The sequence below is a fragment of the Mesocricetus auratus genome, unplaced genomic scaffold (genome assembly GCF_017639785.1).
Source record: "Mesocricetus auratus isolate SY011 unplaced genomic scaffold, BCM_Maur_2.0 Super-Scaffold_100691, whole genome shotgun sequence".
Lineage (NCBI taxonomy): Eukaryota > Metazoa > Chordata > Mammalia > Rodentia > Cricetidae > Mesocricetus > Mesocricetus auratus.
This window is the reverse complement of record NW_024429267.1, coordinates 46,466,036-46,483,563: the sequence shown is the minus strand read 5'-3', so window position 1 is coordinate 46,483,563 and position 17,528 is coordinate 46,466,036. Positions and strand designations below refer to the sequence as shown.

The 17,528-nt window shown below is 45.8% G+C and overlaps 2 protein-coding genes across 7 annotated transcripts in view; both read right to left on the bottom strand.

Moving 5' to 3' along the window:
• Positions 1 to 7,518: 7,518 nt before the first annotated feature.
• Positions 7,519 to 12,903, bottom strand: CUNH3orf62 (chromosome unknown C3orf62 homolog). 4 transcript variants are annotated; one of them, XM_040739509.1, is made up of 4 exons: positions 12,599 to 12,903; positions 11,856 to 12,257; positions 9,589 to 9,680; positions 7,519 to 7,971 (listed from the first exon to the last, which is right to left on the bottom strand). In XM_040739509.1, exons 2-4 carry the CDS (start codon positions 12,251 to 12,253, stop codon positions 7,706 to 7,708), a joined length of 756 nt encoding a protein of 251 aa, XP_040595443.1. In that variant the 5' UTR covers positions 12,254 to 12,257; positions 12,599 to 12,903; the 3' UTR covers positions 7,519 to 7,705. The 4 variants fall into 4 exon arrangements, with proteins under 4 accessions (XP_040595443.1, XP_040595442.1, XP_040595444.1 ...); XM_040739508.1 differs by lacking the exon at positions 12,599 to 12,903 and adding an exon at positions 12,391 to 12,590; XM_040739510.1 differs by lacking the exon at positions 12,599 to 12,903 and adding an exon at positions 12,468 to 12,584.
• Positions 12,904 to 13,358: 455 nt separating this feature from the next.
• Usp4 (ubiquitin specific peptidase 4) overlaps positions 13,359 to 17,528 on the bottom strand; it is a 40,281-nt gene continuing 36,111 nt past the window's right edge. For all 3 annotated transcript variants that reach the window (XM_005074932.4, XM_021229984.2, XM_021229985.2), the window contains 3 exons: positions 17,090 to 17,193; positions 14,447 to 14,535; positions 13,359 to 13,944 (listed from right to left, as the gene is read on the bottom strand). In XM_005074932.4, coding sequence (XP_005074989.1) covers positions 13,783 to 13,944; positions 14,447 to 14,535; positions 17,090 to 17,193 — 355 coding nt within the window. In that variant the 3' untranslated portion in view covers positions 13,359 to 13,782. The remainder of the gene's footprint in view (positions 13,945 to 14,446; positions 14,536 to 17,089; positions 17,194 to 17,528) is intronic.

The following is a 17,528-nucleotide window of genomic DNA, read 5'->3' as shown; positions in this document are numbered from 1 at the left end:
CGGACTTCCACATGCATGTGCCCACACACCACACCAACACATGCAAAGTGGAAAAAGAAAAAAACAACTAAACCTCTGGGTGTGGTAGGACATGCTTGTAATTTCAGTGGGTTGAGACAACAGGACCCTAGGTTCAAGGCCAGGCCAGGCCACGTAGTGATTCTTTGTCTCAAAAGAAAGAGTCTGGAGGAGAAGGGAAGGAAGGAACAGAAAAGGGATAATGAAGGAAGTTAATTAGGGAGAAACTTCATGGAATGAATGGTTTCCTAAAATTGCCCATTTCCAGGCCAGTCTCCAGCCACCAGAGACTAAACTGTTGAAAAAAGTGACTCAATTTCTTTTCAGGGGTGTGTTTCCCATAAAATCCTGTAGTTCTTAATTTTGGGTTTTTTTTTTTTTTTTTTGAGATAGGGTTTCTCTCTGTGGCTTTGGAGCCTATCCTGGCATTCACTCTGTAGACCAGGCTGGCTTTGAACTCACAGAGACCCACCTACCTCTGTCTCCTGAGTGCTGGGATTAAAGGCATGTGCCACCAATGCCCAACAAAGTTCTATAATTCTTTTTTTTTTGGGGGGGGGTTTCGAGACAGGGTTTCTCTGTATTGTTTTGGAGGCTGTCCTGGAACTCACTCTGTAGACCAGGCTGGCCTTGAACTCACAGAGATCCACCTGCCTCTGCCTCCTGAGTGCTGGGATTAAAGGCGTGTGCCACCAATGCCCGGCTAAATTCTGTAATTCTTGAATCTGCCTATGACACCATTGGCAGGGTGCCATACCAAGGGCATTCTGTAGCCTGGACCTCTCACATATATGGGCAATCACAGCCGTCTTCTCTTAGTTCAAGTCTAGATTCTGCCTCTGGCTGCGCTAGCCTCTTCTACCTGTGGACTATATAGACTGGCCGTTTACTCTCCCCTCTGCAGCCTCCATTGAAACCCCTGCTGGGCTTCACTGCTTGTACGCAGAAGTTATGAGAAGCAGCAGCCTCACTACCCAAAAGTGTGGCCCATCCAGTCCTTCCCAGACTGACTACAGTTGCTCACCAAGTCACTAGAAGGAAGCTTTGAGACCAAAGGACCTTATTTCTGTTGAACAATGTAGTATTTAGTGTTTTATTTTTATCTTTGTTGATGTTTATTGTTTTAATATTTCAATTCAAAGTTGTGATCCTGTGAATTTAAAGTTCTTTTTGATTAGTATCTATGACTGAGTCCTCCTTGAATCATCTAACTGTAAAATGCCAAAAATGAACCCTGTGTCGTTTGACTCTGCTGTTACAGATGCTCTAGTCTTCAGAAGTACTTCACTTTGTGTGATGATGTCAAAGTTCACTGTGATTCAGGGTTCCGTGAGCTGGGTGTTTTTATAGAATAAGTGGTAAATTCATCTCCTAAAAAGGCTAAGATAGTTAAAAATTACACCGCCTGTCTCTGGCAATCATCAGGAAAGGATATTCTGTTTCTTATTTTATTCCTATGGCTTTTTACTTTTTTTGTTCCTGCCAGACTTGGTGAGTATGACACAGTCTCAAGCACGTCCCTGGAACACACAACATTTTTGGCTCTTCAGATGCTCCTAGAGCTGTATGTAGCTACACAGGGGTGGATGTAGTGGGAGGACTAGGGGTGGGAGGATGGAGAGTCTGCTGAGTGCTCCTCCCTCTGTTACTCCAGAATGGAAATGAAGCTGACTACAGAACTTAATTGCCTGACAGTCCAGTATCAATTCACTTAGCACTGGCAAAATGGCCCTTTTACATTTGGGGGGTGGCAGGCAGGGAAAGTGTGTGTGTGTGTGTGTGTGTGTGTGTGTATGTATGTGTGTATCTGTGTGTATGTGAGTGTGTCTGTGTGTGTATGTGAGTGTATCTGTGTGTGTGTGTGTGTGTGTGTGTGTGTGTGTGTGTGTGTGTGTGTTCTCTGAGGACCATTCGTCTCCTTGCTCTGTTCTCACACTGATGTAACTGAGTTAGTGCTCCTGTTTCATTTGCCTTGATAGAGTTATAAACTCCAGAAGTAAGAACAACACACGCCTTGTCCTTGCTGTGTCCCCAGCACACAGGAAAGTGTCTCACTTCGTATGTACTTGGGCAGAAGCTGCATTTTTAGGCAAATAGCTTTTGAAAAACTTTGTCTTTAGCCAGGCAGTGGTGGCACAAGCCATTAATTCCAGCACTTGGGAGGCAGAGGCAAGGATCTAGTTTGAGATCAGTCTGGCCTACAGAGTGAGTTCCAGGACAGCCAGGGTTACACAGAGAAACCCTGTCTTAAAGAACCAATAATAATAATAGATAATAAAAAACACAACAAAATGCAAACCCTCCCATGAGCTCTGTCTTGAGTTTGAGCCTTCCAGGGACCCTTTTGCTGTCCCTCCTTCAGAAGCTCCAAAAGGCTCCTGCTCATGCCCTTGTCTCTCAGAGACAATTCCTAGTAGCTCTTCCTTCACCCAGTGTGCCCACTGCTCTCCCTGGATAGGTTTGTAATCTTTTTTTTTAAGCCAGTCATAGGCCAAAACAGACAGTCTAGGACAGAGAGTTCTTCCACACTAGGACTTGGGTCCATTGTTGAATACATTTCCTAAGTAAAATTTTGTTCCTTCTGTAAATACTTAGTTGGAACCTAAAATAGTAATGTTCTCCCACACCAAGAAGAAAAATTGCCAGAACCTTACATGCTCTGGGGATGCAATTCTCAATCAGGCAAATAGGGGAATGGCTTCTGAAGCCTCCCTACTTTCATGCACCTACCCCTCCCTCCCCCCCCAAATGGTACTTTCTCAGAGAAGTGCAGTGTAGGTCCTAGATGAGCCCTTTTCACAAATCTTCATCTGTCTTCCTTGAAAATTAACATCTTACAATTCCACCTCTGTCAGAGTGGCATTCATGTCCTACTGGCTTGTTCCTGGGTGCCTATGTGAGGGACACAGGCCCCCAAACTGCCCGTTTCTTTCCTGGAACTTTCTCTGAGGTTAAAAGAGGAAAGCCCAAGAGAAGACCAAGGAGTTAGGGACAGTAGGACAGAGGTCACTTCCCTGTTCCCGAGTTGGGGAACCCTGAGAGCCAGAGATGAGAAGACAGGTTTCAGGCGCCTGATGGAAGACCTCTCTGGCACAGGCACAAAGGCACTCTCATAGGAGTGCCCTGACACACCTAGGGGACATCAAGTGCACGGTCTTGAACTAGACCTGGGTAGCCAGGGGTAGCCATGCTTGGGATTGTGGAGAGCATGGTCACGCAGTTGGCCTGAGGACAGTGTCACAATTTCGAGCTCTGACAACAGCTGCTCTGCCCCTGCCTGGCCTGCCTTCCCTGGCTCTTTAGCCCTCTTTTTACAGCAGACTTCCTCCAGTCCTCCAGCCTTTTGTTCTGGGGACACCTGCAGACTAGCTCTTGCCTTGCTGTCTCAGAGGCCAGTCTGTTCTAACGCTTTGACTGTAGCATCTTGGTGGGATGCAGACTTAGAACCTGAAAATCCTAAGGGTGGATGGGCCCAGTTTCTCAGATACCTTATGCTGTGATTTGGATTTGCAGTTTGCAGCTAGCAGGCTCCACTGTTCCTATTTATTCTTGAATTTGCCTTGTTTCTATTTTGATTCTCCTAATCCAAATTGCAGTTTAGTGTTTCCACGGAAACAATTCAGTGATTGTTTGGTGTGCCAAGATGAACTGCGGGGGAGGGAGCTGAATGACGTCAAACGTCTTAAAGTTTCTCAGACATGACCAGGTCAACTGTCACACATCATGAATGCCTTTGGACCCTGAAAACCTTTAGTTTTACTAAATGCTACATTCTAAGCTCCTATATCCTCTCCAGCAAATTCCTGAAAAACAGCTCCTCCTCCTCCCCCCTGAGCAGATGACACAGGCTGTTAGGGGCATGTTAAGAGCCAGGGGATCTAAACAATTGAGCGAGTCTGTGTGTCCACCTGAGTAATCTGGGGCTGGCTTGTCAGAGACTTGGGGCTTGCCTGCTTTGCCAAACATCTGTTTCTACAGTGAAGAAATTCCCCATTTAGACATTTTCACATAAAGCCTTGGCTAAAACAAAACCAAAGTATGTCTACCTGTCTGGCCAGAGGGAACCTGAATCATCTCTCTTTCCTTCTCTATCTTCTCCTTGTATTGGGCCACATTCCCTTGGGCTAATCTCCACCATAAGCAAAAACAAAAACAAACCTGTCACTTCAAAGTGTTCCACAGTTAGGTTCTGTCCTCAGCCACTGCAGCCACCTCCCCTTTGAAGCTGGGAATGCTGGGAACTACCACAGACCATCCGGTGAATTCAGCTGGGACAACCAGCCTGGGGATGCAGTACCCTTAGGACAGTGGTCTTACAGGAGTCCTGGGGAGCCATGGAATCCATCCGTTCAGTTCTCACAAACTGACAGTGACAGACAGGCACCTAGTGAAAGATATCCATGATTCCTTGATGGAGATGGGGGTGTAGAACAAAAATCTCCTAGGGCTGTGAAAAGAAGCTTACTGAAAAGTGCTTGCCTAGTGTGTCTGAGTTTGGGGGTTGGTTTGCAGACACACTTTAATTTATTTTCTATTTATTTTCTTTTTTTTTTTTTTTGAGACAAGGTTTCTCTGTGTAGACCTGGCTGTCCTGGTACTCTATTTGTAGACCAGGGTAGCCTTAAACTCACAGAGACCTGCCTACCGAGTGCTGGGATTAAAGGCTTGTACTATCATTGCCCAGCAAGATAGAAAATATTTTAAACCACTGTAGTTCTCTTTGATGATTCCCTATAATTTTGTTGTTTAAGACAGGATTTCTCTTGTATAGACTCGGCTGTCCTGGAACTCACTCGGTAGACAAGGCTGGACAAATTTTTTTTTTTTTTTGGTTTTTCGAGACAGGGTTTCTCTGCGGCTTTGGAGGCTTTCCTGGAACTAGCTCTTGTAGACCAGGCTGGTCTCGAACTCACAGAGATCCGCCTGCCTCTGCCTCCCGAGTGCTGGGATTAAAGGCGTGCGCCACCAACGCTCTGCTTAAGGCTGGACAAATTTCTGTATATACATTTTTTTAAAAAAAGTTGGGAGTTGATTGCATTTAAAATTTTTTTTATTTATTTATAGTAATCTACCATATGGTTGCTGGGAATTGAACTAGAACCTCTGGAAGAGCAGCCAGTGCTCTTAATTGCTGAGCTAACTCTCCAGCCCCAGTTGACTGCATTTTTAAATGTTAAATTTTGGAGCCGGGCGTTGGTGGCGCATGCCTTTAATCCCAGCACTTGGGAGGCAGAGGCAGGCAGATCTCTGTGAGTTCGAGGCCAGCCTGGTCTACAGAGCGAGTTCCAGGACAGCCTCCAAAGCCACAGGGAAACCCTGTCTCGAAAAAACAAAAAACAAAACAAAACAAAAAAAAATGTTAAATTTTGGAATAACATTAGATTTACAGAAAACTTCAAATATAGTGAGCATATGTAAACTCTGCCCAACTTTCTCAGTGTTGACATATAACTGATATATTTATCAAAGCCAGGAAACTAATATCAATACATTAAACACCAGCCTTCATGTAGATTTCACTCATGTAAACATCCCATACGTGCTAGCATACAGTCCAGGATTCACATGTTTCTTAGTCCTGCTGGTGAAAGGTTTTGAATCCTAGTTTTATGACCTTCACAATCCTGAGATTCTGGTCAGGGATCCTAGAAAACCTGTCTAGGTTTGTCTAACCCTGCCTCATGGTTATAGACTGATATGAGGGCTGTGGGGTTTGCGAGCATATCACAGATGAAGCGCTTTTTTCAGATTGGCCTTCAACACACCACAGCAGTGGTTCTCAACCTTCCTAATCATGTGACCCTCACCATGAAATTGCTTTGTTGCTACTTCATAACTGTAATTTTGCTAATGTTATGAATTATGAAGTCTGTTTTCCAGTGATCTAAGGTGACCCCTATGAAAGGGGTGACCACAAAGGGTCAAACCTGCAAGTCACAGCCCACAGGTTGAGAACCCCTCACTGTCCTGTAGACAACCTCATGGGCCCCTCTGTACAGGGCAAGTACTCTCAATGACAGAGCCATCGCTCCAGCCCTCTTCATTGGTTGAGAAAGGGCCTCACTACAGAAACCACCACACCACACCGTCTTCTTGTGCTACCATCTACATGGCATTACTAGTGGTGGCGACTCTCATGATTTGTCAGGTCTGCAGCTTTCTCCACTCTCACTTTACAGGGGCTTTTTCCCTTTCCGTCTTTGGATAAGAGTAACTAAGTCTAGCTGGATGGTAGTGGCTCATGCTAAATTTAGTCCCAGCATTCAGGGGGCAGAGGCAGGCAGATCTCTGAAGTTCCAGGACAGCCAGGACCACACAGGAAAACAAAAAACAGAGTCAGAAGGAAAAAAAAAGGTAACCAATTCTAGTTCGTCCATAAGGGTTATGATGGGGAAAGAGGTAAAGGCAGGAATTACCTATACATCTGTGGAGTTTGCTGATGCACACCTTTGTGAGACAGATTGTTGAGTTAGAAGCCAGCCTGCTCTACATAGAGTTCTAGGACAGCCAGAGATATATTCTCTCTCTCTCTCTCTCTCTCTCTCTCTCTCTCTCTCTCTCTCTCTCTCTCTAAAATTAAGTTAGGCAATATGCTGGCTTGAGAAATATTTTATGAACATTAAACTCAAGTAGGCTGGCATCTCTCCATCTAGAACAACCTGAGCAGAGGCGGTACAAGGACACTGTGAGCTTTCCACCTCTGACCTCTAACCCACAGGCTGTGTTTACTGAATCTGCTCCCTCCTGTAAGGATTAAACAGCAGTTAGCCAAGAAGAGCCACTGGTTAGACTTGTCCTTTTCTCTTGCCTCCCTGGTGGAAACCAGTGAACACTCATCACAGAGTTCCATTAGACCAAAGTGGCTATGTGTGCTGACAGATTGCCAGATGATGGCTCGCAGCTGCTGAGAAGGGACATGCCGCCTCGGCTGACGCACCAGGCAAGTGCCACTGAGCCAGATCCCAAGACTAAAACAGCCATTGAAACAACTGAATGATACACTCGCAGTCATCCTGCCTGACACTGTGCTCGCTCTTTCTTCTTCTGTGCTGACCTCGGGACGGCAATGGCCTGGTCTCTCCTCTGTCTTGGCTCAGCATGTGGTGTGGTTCAGGTGCCATGGTGGATAGGTAAGCCTGTACTGACCCCCCTCAGCAGGGTCCACACTTCCGTGGAGGATACATGAGGTTCAGAAGGAGACAGCCTGGAGTCCTACCAGAAACTGATTCAAGCAGATCTGCATGGAGGCATCGCTCTGGGTGGGGGAGGGATAGGGAGTTAAGGGAGGTCTGAGCAAAGCATGGACACAGGAAACAGGGCCCTGTGTGCAGTGTCTGAAGAGAGCAGAGGACACAGGAAACAGGGCCCAAGCCAAGCCTGGCTCTGCTGAATCAAGCTTACCTGTGGTGGGCTAGTCTCAGGTGACAACCCCACTCTGGTTACAGTCCTCATACTTTCCAGGATCTGTATAAAAGAATTCAAGGACAGGGGCAAAACCTATCAAGGGTATTGCATATATTGAATACCAACCAAAAACACACTTTAAAAATTGTCAAGTCAAAAAACTCCAAACATTTCAGAATAACAGAATATTAAAGCCCAGGAATTCAACAGGAACAGGGTACTTCTGCCAACTCCTTATGAAGACTGCTTCTGATAACCATGTGGCTGCTGAAAAACAACTCTCCTACTCTATTTGGTATTTAAAAGAGGTCATCAAGTTGTAGTCTTCCTCCAAGTCCAGAACAGTCTCAACAATATTCTGATCATCAAAAGCCTGCTTGAGGCTACCAGGGTCAGCATCCAAAGCCTTCCGAGGGCTCTCATCCACAAGCAGGGCCCAGGCCTCCTCCTTCAGGGGTGAATCTTGGCAACGTCCACACACACGGTTCAATTCATTTTCAAATTCTAGTTTTCCAGCCAGTTCTTCAATAGTTCGGATACTTGTATGGTCTTAAAACAGCAACAAAAGGACATTCAGCTTTATAGTTTTACTTAGAAGTTTCTGAGAACATTTCAGGGATAAATTAAAAACCACCAAACTGATATAACTCGAGAAAGAACCTTTGTCTAGCTTGATAACTACTACCACAAGCTAGCAAGCAAATAGACACACAAACCACAAATGGATAAACATTCCACAGGCTGTGTAGAACTCAGCATTCCCACCCCAGTACACACAAGTGAGCACCATCCTAAGGTGCACCTGCTACCATCCTTTTACACCCCAGAATTCATCCAGCCCAATTCCCAAGAAAGGTGTAAATGGAATATACAGCTTGTTCCTGTTTCCATAGAACGCCCTGACCTGTGGGGGTGACAAGATGGTATGAAAAGCCAGGTCTTTAGGGTAATCAGGAAACTGATGCGTGCTGAGAGGTCCAAGAGAAAGACAGGCAGAAGTGGCCACGACTTCAGCTTATATCCTGGGGCTATTAGAGGACAGACCTCCCCGGGGTTCTTTCTAAACATGTCAACAGTTTCTGGCAATGCCTGAGGTTATGTATCCTTAACCAGGAGCACTGTGCAGTATGAGTCATTTAGAAATAGGACACACAGTTCAGACAGCATACAGATACAGAATGTATGCAGTCTAAATGTCTGACTGCTGGGTGTGGTGGTGCACACTTATCCTAGGACTCAGAATTCCGAGTCAAGCAGGAAGATTACAAATTCCAGATCAGCTGGCCTGCCCAGTCAGAGTCTGTTTGAAAGAGAAAAACTTAGCCACTTAGCCAGGCAATAGGGGTGACTCACATCTTTAATCCCAGCACTTGGGAGGCAGAGGCAAGCAGATCTCTCTGAGTTCGAGACCAACCTCGTCTACAAAGTACAAAGCTACACAAAGAAACCCTGTCTCGGGGCTGGAGAAATGGTTCAGAGGTTATGAGCACTGACTGCTGCTTTTTCAGAGGTCCTGAGTTCAATTCCCAGCAACCACATGGTGGCTTACAACCAATTCAATCTGGTTCCATCTTCTGGCAGAACACTGTATATGTAATAAATAAATAAATCTTTAAAAAAACGAGTACTTGCTGAGTTTCTTTAAGAAAAAAAAAAAAAAAAGAAACCCTGTCTCAAGTCCCCTCCATATACATACAAAAGAAAACTTCCTGGAAGATAGATTTTATTCTTTGTGACTGTCTCATTCTGTAGCCTTGGCTGGCCTCAAATTCATACAAATATATGTGCCTCTACCTTCCAAGAGCTGAAATTAAAGGCAGGTGCCACCTCACTTGGCTACAAGAAAGATTTCTTCCACTATTGTGTTTCCCAGCCTGGGTGGACTACTTATATCTCTTCCTCTTTAGGTCTGTATCCCATTTCCTTCAGCTCTGTGTTTAAGCACTAAGGTCTAGAGGCTGTTATCTGTTCCTCCGGGACCCCAGATCATTAGAGACACTTGGGTAATGATCTTATTGACCTGTGACCTCACTAGGTTACTGGTTTGCTGAAGAAAGGGCAAGTACTGATTATTCACTGTTCTGAAACTGAATTTACCAAATAAGATGTGTGGACTCATGGCCTGTGTGAAGGGCCATGGAAAGAAGGGTCCAGCTCTCTACTTACCAATCATATCTAGCAGATCCTTTGTGACCTCTTGGCTAGAACTGCTGAGCAGCATGTTTGAGTCAACTTTTAAGTCTCTTTCCATATCCTTCCTGCAGTCCCGATTGGGTGTGGGGAGGGGGAAGAAGATGGGGAATTAGATATTCTTTCAGGAAAATATTGGAAAACTTCAGACAATCCAAAACACAACTGGTTGTGTATATAGTGTTCTGCCTGCATGTTTGTCTACATGCCAAAAGGGTACCAGATCTCATTACAGATGGCCGTGAACCATCATGTGGTTTCTGGGAATTCAACTCAGGACCTCTGGAAGAGCAACCAGCAAGTTCTCTTAATCCCTGAGCCATCTCTCTAGACTCTGTTGTTTTAAGACAGTCTCACTATGTAGCCCTGGCTGGCCTGGAACATATTGTGTAAACTAGGGTGGCCTCAGATTCAGAAATCTTCCTGTTTCTGCCTCCTGAGTGCTTAGGATTCAAGACATACCATCATGACGAGCTTAGACTAACATTTACCTTTTATGATATAAGACTAACCAGAAAGTGAAGAAACCAATCAACATCATAATGACATATTCCACTGCAAGCTGCATTATTGTTTATGAAACCAACACATATATTTGCAGTTAAATGGCTTCTCAATTTCTTGACTTTGGGATAGGCAAGATGGCCGGCCACACATCTAAGTCATATCACATACTCACCCCTGCTCTAAGTCAAGATGCCTGGGAAGAGGTAGTTTGCAGCTACTTACTCTCTAAAGGAGATAGTCATGTTGTTTCCTTTTGTTTTTTGTTTTGCAAAACAGAATTTCTCTGTATAGCCTTGGCTGTCCTGGAACTCATTCTGTAGACCAGGCTGGCCTTGAACTCACAGAGACCTGGCTGCTTCTGCCTCCCGAGTGCTGGGAATAAAGGCGTGTGCCACCACCGTCCAAGTGAAACAAAGGTGAAGCCAGGAAGCAGGGTCCAGCCATGGACAAAGGAAGGAAAGGCTGGTGTCCTGGCTCTGAACACGGAAGCCGGTGTGGGTTATTCTTGTTTCTGCAGCATAGCATTGTCTTTTACATCAGATCACTCAGGACTGGTAATTTATGCCCGTAATCCCTGCACTTGGGATTTAGAAAAAGAGATCCAAGTTCTAAGTCACCCTCAGCTACACAGGAGTGGAAAGTCAGATGGTCTACACTAGATAGAGTGTCTTTGAAAAGACAAAAACATGCTGGCAGAATGACTCAGCAATGCAAATGTAAGTATGATGACTTGAGTTGGATCCCTGAACCCACAGTGGAAAGAATCAACTCCTGAAGGCTTTCCTTTGCCTACTCTCAAACCATATACACACTAATAAAAACTTAAAACTTGGAAAAAAATTGGCGGCTGGAGATGTTTTTTTTTTTTTTTTTTTTTTTTAAGTAAGACAGGTTTGCTGTGTGTATAGTCCTAGCCGGAACTCGATTTGTAGACCAGGCTGGCCTTGAACTCAGAGATCCAACCTGCCTCCCTCTCCAGTGCTGGGATCAAAGGCGCTGCAGCCGCCATGGCCCCGCTGAGATGTCTCATCGGCTAAGAGGACTAGCTGTACTTCCAGATATGCAGTACCTCGAACAGCTAACACTAGTCCAGGAGGTACAATGCCACAGCCTTCTGGTTTTTGCAGGCAGGCACTGCAGGGATACATGTGGTGCAGTCATGCTTGCCGGCAAAGCAGCCTCATATACAAAATACAAATTAGGAAAACCCTCAAAGTATAAGAAAAGCATTGCTAGCCGGGCGTTGGTGGCGCACGCCTTTAATCCCAGCACTCGGGAGGCAGAGGCAGGCGGATCTCTGTGTGTTTGAGGCCAGCCTGGTCTACTGAGCGAGTTCCAGGACAGCCTCCAAAACAATACAGAGAAACCCTGTCTTGAAAAACCAAAAAAAAAAAAAAAAAAAAAAAAAAAAAGCATTGCTAAGGCTTGACGCTCAGTGGTAGAATGTTTGCCCTAGAATGCATGAGGCCTTGGTTGGATCCTCAACACCATCCACAAATGTAACAGTAATTATTTACACTGACTACCCTTTGGGCACCATAGTTTCCATGACTGTTTGGATATCTAGAGCCTTCAACCACTCAACACAGACACACACAATAGATATAACTGTTGGGCCAGATTCTGAGAAACGTGTATCAATTTCCTGTAGATTCTTAGCACTCCCAAGAGAAGGCTCTTCAACTTTTTTAAGATACAATTTTCCCTAATTGATGCTATTATCAAATTAGAATCACCTTAAACTTTCTTTTCTCCAGTTTTCCCCATCTCCTGCAGCTCTCCAAAACTGTCTTTCACGTGCCAAAATGGAAGAGTGCATCAACACATTTTCCTTGCTGGTCAGAGGTTTTCTCTTGGGGTATAAAGGAAGGGGTTTTGCATTAACTGGGACATGGTGTGGCGTAAAGACAGGGTTCTCATTCTCAGGAGCACATGAGGTACCAGCGCAGGGGGCAGCCGAGGGGCAGGCTGCCAGTGGGTTTCTGCAGAGCAGCCTGTGCACCGGCATAGAGGCTAGCGACGGAGCGTCCAGCCTCTGAGGACCCGTGCACTCCTGGGAATGCCTGACTCCTTCAAAGGCTCGGTCTATGGCTGCAGTCAGCTCCTTTCTGCATCTTCGTAGTTTCTCAGACATTTTCCTGAAAGCGACCATGCCTTTTATTATGTAATAAACGGAAATGCACAGAACAACAAGATAATGATGCTGTACAAAAGGCTGAGACTCAACCCCGATTTCGAGTTTGATCTACGCTTACACCACATCATCCTTACTTTTCTTCGAGAGGGGATTATTGTCCGCCATTCTCAGAGGACCCAGATAGCAGGGAACGGCCTGAAACCCGCCTCACCTCCCAAAGAGCTTCCTTAGCTGATTACCGGCTAGGCCTTTCCCACCGCCCCCTACTGAGACCCAGCTGTTGTCTGGGGTCCCCAAACTAGGGCCAATCTAGGCCGGAAGGGGCCCCCGCTGTGTCCTCACCCAAACGTCGCCGCACAACGGTGCCCAACGGTCACTGCGCTCACGTGCCAAAACCAGCCACTCCCAACACCCGCCTGCGTACTAGGTTAAAGGTCGCGCAAGACTCACATGACCACAAGGGGCCACAAAGACCCAGAAAGGTGGCCTGTTAGTATGCATGAAATAAGGAGTACCGCAGCTAGGCGAGTAGTAACAGCAGGATAAAAGAGAGAATCCGGTGTGAAGGGATCTATTACTAAAAAAGTATTTTCTTTTTTTGGGGGGGGCGAGGTTGTTTCAGAGACAGGGTTTCTCTGTGGCTTTGGAGGCTGTCCTGGAACTCGATCGGTAGACCAGGCTGGCCTCAAACTCACAGAGATCCGCCTGCCTCTGCCTCCCGAGTGCTGGGATTAAAGGCATGCGCCACCAACGCCCGGCCCAAAAAAAGTATTTTCTTAAACCTCATTAACTAGAGTGTTTTGAAGACTTGACAAACACCCGTGGTGTTCTTCTGAAGCAAACATGGAGAAACAATGCCACATACCGCTCCCAGTTTTATGAATGGACTTATTTTTAAGGGAGAGGTAACGAAAGTCCCAAACAGAATCAGTCTGTTTATCAACGGCAGTGGAGTCAGAACTTCACGGTTCCGTGAGAAACTGAAAACAAGACCCCCCCAATAATGGGAAAAGAAAGAATAGAAATGTGTTCCAGTGGCTAATGTTTAGAAAACTATAAACCTATCTCAGTGAACAGCAAAGAACTCGAGGACAACATCAAGTTTACTGGAGGCTTGGTTTACTGTGGCCAGACTACTGGGGTAACCAGTATGGGCACCAGAACCCCACAGCCAGGAGTTCAGAGCAGCCCTGCGTGTCTTCCTGGCTGCACCACACTCAATTACACGGGTCCCTCTCCATTCTCTGGATCCATGAGACACACTGCACTGTGTAACAACTCTCACCCCACAGTCCAGCTCCACAGGTTTAAAATCTCACCACCCATTTGAAAGAAAAAAATAATTCAGTCTCTTAACATAACCCTTCTGAGAAAGCAGGGTCTTTTCTTTTTTTTAACTCTTCTCATAAAAGAAGGTAATTCCTCATCTGGTTTTTAGATTGGCACGAGCAGTCTTCAAGAGTGCCAAAGACATTCTCCTGGGGGTGGCGCTGGTGCTGTGGGATGGCCGGGTTGCTGAGTCAGCATCAGTTGGTGTCCATGCTGGAAGCCTCCTCATCCCCCAAGCCCTGCTGTGAGCTGCTCAGCCTCCTTCCTCCATCAGAAGAGTCGGGGAAACTGGAGAGCGAAGGTGCACTGTGACATTCATCATCCCGACGCTGATAAAATAACACGTAGGCAGCTTTCGTCTAAAACGAAAGGAGGGGGGAAATCCATTTACTGGTAACAAATTAGCCCACCCTCCCATCCTTGCCAGTCAGTGCTATTAAACTCATCATGGTAGCTCTGGCCTATAATCCCAGCAAGGGGAGGCAGAGCCTGAGACAGGAGGATTTTTTCCAAGTTCAAAGCCCGGCTGGGCTTCAGAGTGAAACTGTCTCAAAATAATCAATGTTAAACTGGACGTGGCGGCACCTGTAATTCAGAGGTATGCAGGAAGAAGTCAGCTCAATAAGTAGGCACTCTGCCATCTGGTTCTGCACATCCACACTTAGGAGCTGCCGTGGCTACGGGGAATGCAGGTTTACTGTGACACAGTACCAGAGTTTCTCCATCAGGAGAGATTTAGAATGAATGGCAGTCCACTCTACTCCACCCAGATAGTGAAGTAACCATCTGGCCTCAGAGGGCCTTTTTTTGGCTTTTATTTAAGTTAACAGGGAGGAGTGTGTATCTGGGCAGGATACTCACCACTATCTGATCCTCAGAAGCCAGAGACACATTGCTATCATCAAAGTAATACCATTTCCCATTCAGTTTGTTCTTCGCATACGCAGTGTCTGCCAAGTTACAAACAAAATGCTCTAATGGTCACTGGAAAGAATCTAGCTATTTTATCAGGTTAGCACTAATATAAACACATGCTCATACCCAAAAATATTAACACTAAAATTAAGAGTAATGTATAGTCAGTGTGAATCCACCCAGGAAGAAGACACGAGTACTGCCCCCAGTACAAGGCCAACCTGGCCAAGGCTAAGGCAGGGTTGCATAGTAAGACCATGTCTCAAACAGAAAAAACACCACCACCAAATTATATAACAACTAATATACATGTAAGTAACGATAATTTTGTTTATTTCTCTGTGTGGCCCTGGCTGTCCTGAAACTCACTCTGTAGACTAGGTTGGTCTCAATCTCCAATAGTCACCCACCTCTGCCTCTTCAGCACTGGGATTAAAGGTGTGACCACCACACTCAACTAATAGAAATCGATTATTTAGCCAGGCATTGGTAGCACACGCCTTTAATCCCAGCACTCGGGAGGCAGAGGCATAGGCAGGCGGATCTCTGTGAGTTCGAGACCAGCCTGGACTACCAATCGAGTTCCAGGATAGCCTCCAAAGTCACAGAGAAACCCTGTCTCGAAAAACCAAAAAAAAAAAAAAAAGAAATCTATTATTTAATTATGTGGAGGGTGGTGGGTATGCATGTGCCCATAGAGGCCACAAGGTGGTGCGAGGATCCCTAGAGCTGGAGTTGCAGGCAGCTGTGAACCACCTGATGCGGTGCTGGGAACTGAACTCGGGTCCTCTGGAAGAGCAGAGCTGTGCACTATTGAGTCATCTCTCTAGCTGCTCCAGTGTCTATTTCATAGCTATGATCAGTGCTGGAGACAGTGCAATGACAGACTTGCCTGAGATTTTCATCAGCAAAAGTGGCCTTGAGTATAAGCAGAGCTACAGAGGGACTCGGCAAAGGAGCCAATGCTTCTAAGACTAAAGCCCAGCAGGAGCAGATGGATGGGTCTTCAGCAGAGTGCTCTAGGGGACTGTGGTGGATCTGCACAGCTGGGAGCTGAACACGGAGCTGTACATCTCTCTTCTCTACAGCTAAGACTGCATCCGTGGTGGCCGAACTACTTATCTGGAATGTGCAAGGCTCTAAATTCCTTCCCCAACACTGGGGAAAGGCAATGCCCCCCTCAAAACTGGTACATCTAACACAAGAACACAGCTGGAAGGCGAGGCAGGAGGATTAGTGTTAAGTGTCCTGACACACAGGGCTACACATAAGATCTTGTCTAAACAACAAACACAAAAAACTTTTCATTAAAGTGAACCTAAATGTTATAGAAATTCTGGAAAATAGGGGAAAAGAAAAAAAATATATATTTTTTTTTGGCTGGGTTTGGTTGTGTATACCCATCATTTTAACAGGGCTACCTGGCAAATTATAAGCCAGCCTGGCCTACATAGTGAGATCCTGTCTCTACACCAAAATGAACGGATTTTGGCAGCTCTCCTTCGAGGGCTCTGTACCCTTGCATTTTCTCTGCTTATTGATTTCGCAGATCTGGGTACCACTTCTGAATGACACGGATTTCATGTAGCTATTTTCAGTTATGAGGGCCATTTCCCCAGGGTATTCTGAAACAGCTAAGAACTCTTTGCTTGGGTTGGAGAGATGACTCAGTGGTTAAGAGCACTCTGGCTGCTCTTTCAAATGACCTGGGTTCAATTCCCACCACCCCCATGGCAGCTCACAACTGTCTGTAACTCTGGTTCCAGGTGATCTAACACCTTCACACCAATGCACATGAAATAAAGGTAAATGAAAAAAAAATAAAGGTAAATGAATTATTTAAACCAAACCAAAACAAACAAACAAACAAAAAACCTTTCTGCTCAAGCCCTGACCAGCAGTATCAGCTGTGCTCCCAAACACTGTTACTAACACTACTGTTAGAAACAGGTGGCACAGGCCTTTAATCCCAGCACTCAGGAGGTAGAGGCAGGCGGATCTCTTTGAGGCCAGCCTGGTCTACAGAGTGAGTTCCAGGACTGTTACACAGAGAAACCCTGTCTCAAAAATACAAAAAAAGAACACAACAGGTTGAATGAGATGGCTGTGGTGACCCACACCTTTAATCCCAGCATTCGGGAAGCAGAGGCAGGCACATTTCTGAGTCTGAGGCCAGCCTGGTCTACAAAGCAAAGAAACCTTGGCTGGAAAAATAAAAATAAACAAAGAGGTGAATGTTTTCATGCATAAAGTTGTCATGTCATTGTCTTAGGAGATTCCCAGAGGTAAACCCAGCACGGTGGCTCATGCCTGTAAACCTCCATTTGAGAGGCTATGGTAGGAATGCCAGGAGTCCCAGATTACCCTGGGCTACATGAGAAGCTCCAGGCCAGTACGAGCTGATCAGTGGTATGGTCTTGCAGAAACAAATCAACTCACAAAGTTAGCACTACTGAATTAAAGAATATGACAACTTAGAAGGAAGGGGTGGGAGGGCAGAGGGAGACTATCAACAAGTCAGGAAGAGGCTGAGAGAACACCAGGTAGGGCATTTCCACACAGCAGAAGGAAGTAGATGCCAATACTTACAGTGCCCAACCCCCATGGCTCCATAGTGATTGGACACAGCAATGAGGTCATAAACATAAGGCCTTGCTGACCGGTCACAGACAAACTCGGACATGTTCAGAGCTCTGAGTAAAAACATAATAGCCCATGAATACATTAACCTTTGCAGCCCAGCAACCCACTTCATCCAACAGACCAGAGCACAGGGAAGCACTAAACTCTGTGAGAAGAGAAAGACCAGGGCAGAATGACTATTTGTTAGACCAGAAACTGGGGAGGTCCAAGTCATGGCGCTGCCACACCACGTGGGTTTCAGCAGGGGTAAGGAGATGCCAAAGAGGGCTTCAGCCCCTGAATGGAGGCCATTACTAAGAGAACTGCAACCAAGGCCACAATCATTTAAATGACAGAACAGGGCCTTGGGAAGCTTTACTGTATTTTGAAATTTTCTGTTATGATT

Coding starts and splice junctions, on each gene's coding strand:
- CUNH3orf62 (XM_005074936.3), bottom strand. CDS start 12,271: ATGGTCGCTTTCAGGAAAATGTCTGAGAAACTACGAAGATGCAGAAAG. Junction 9,681..11,855: donor TGGAGAAAAGAAAGTTTAAG/GTGATTCTAATT, acceptor TCGGGACTGCAG/GAAGGATATGGAAAGAGACT. Junction 7,972..9,588: donor GGATCTGCTAGATATGATTG/GTAAGTAGAGAG, acceptor TGCTGTTTTAAG/ACCATACAAGTATCCGAACT.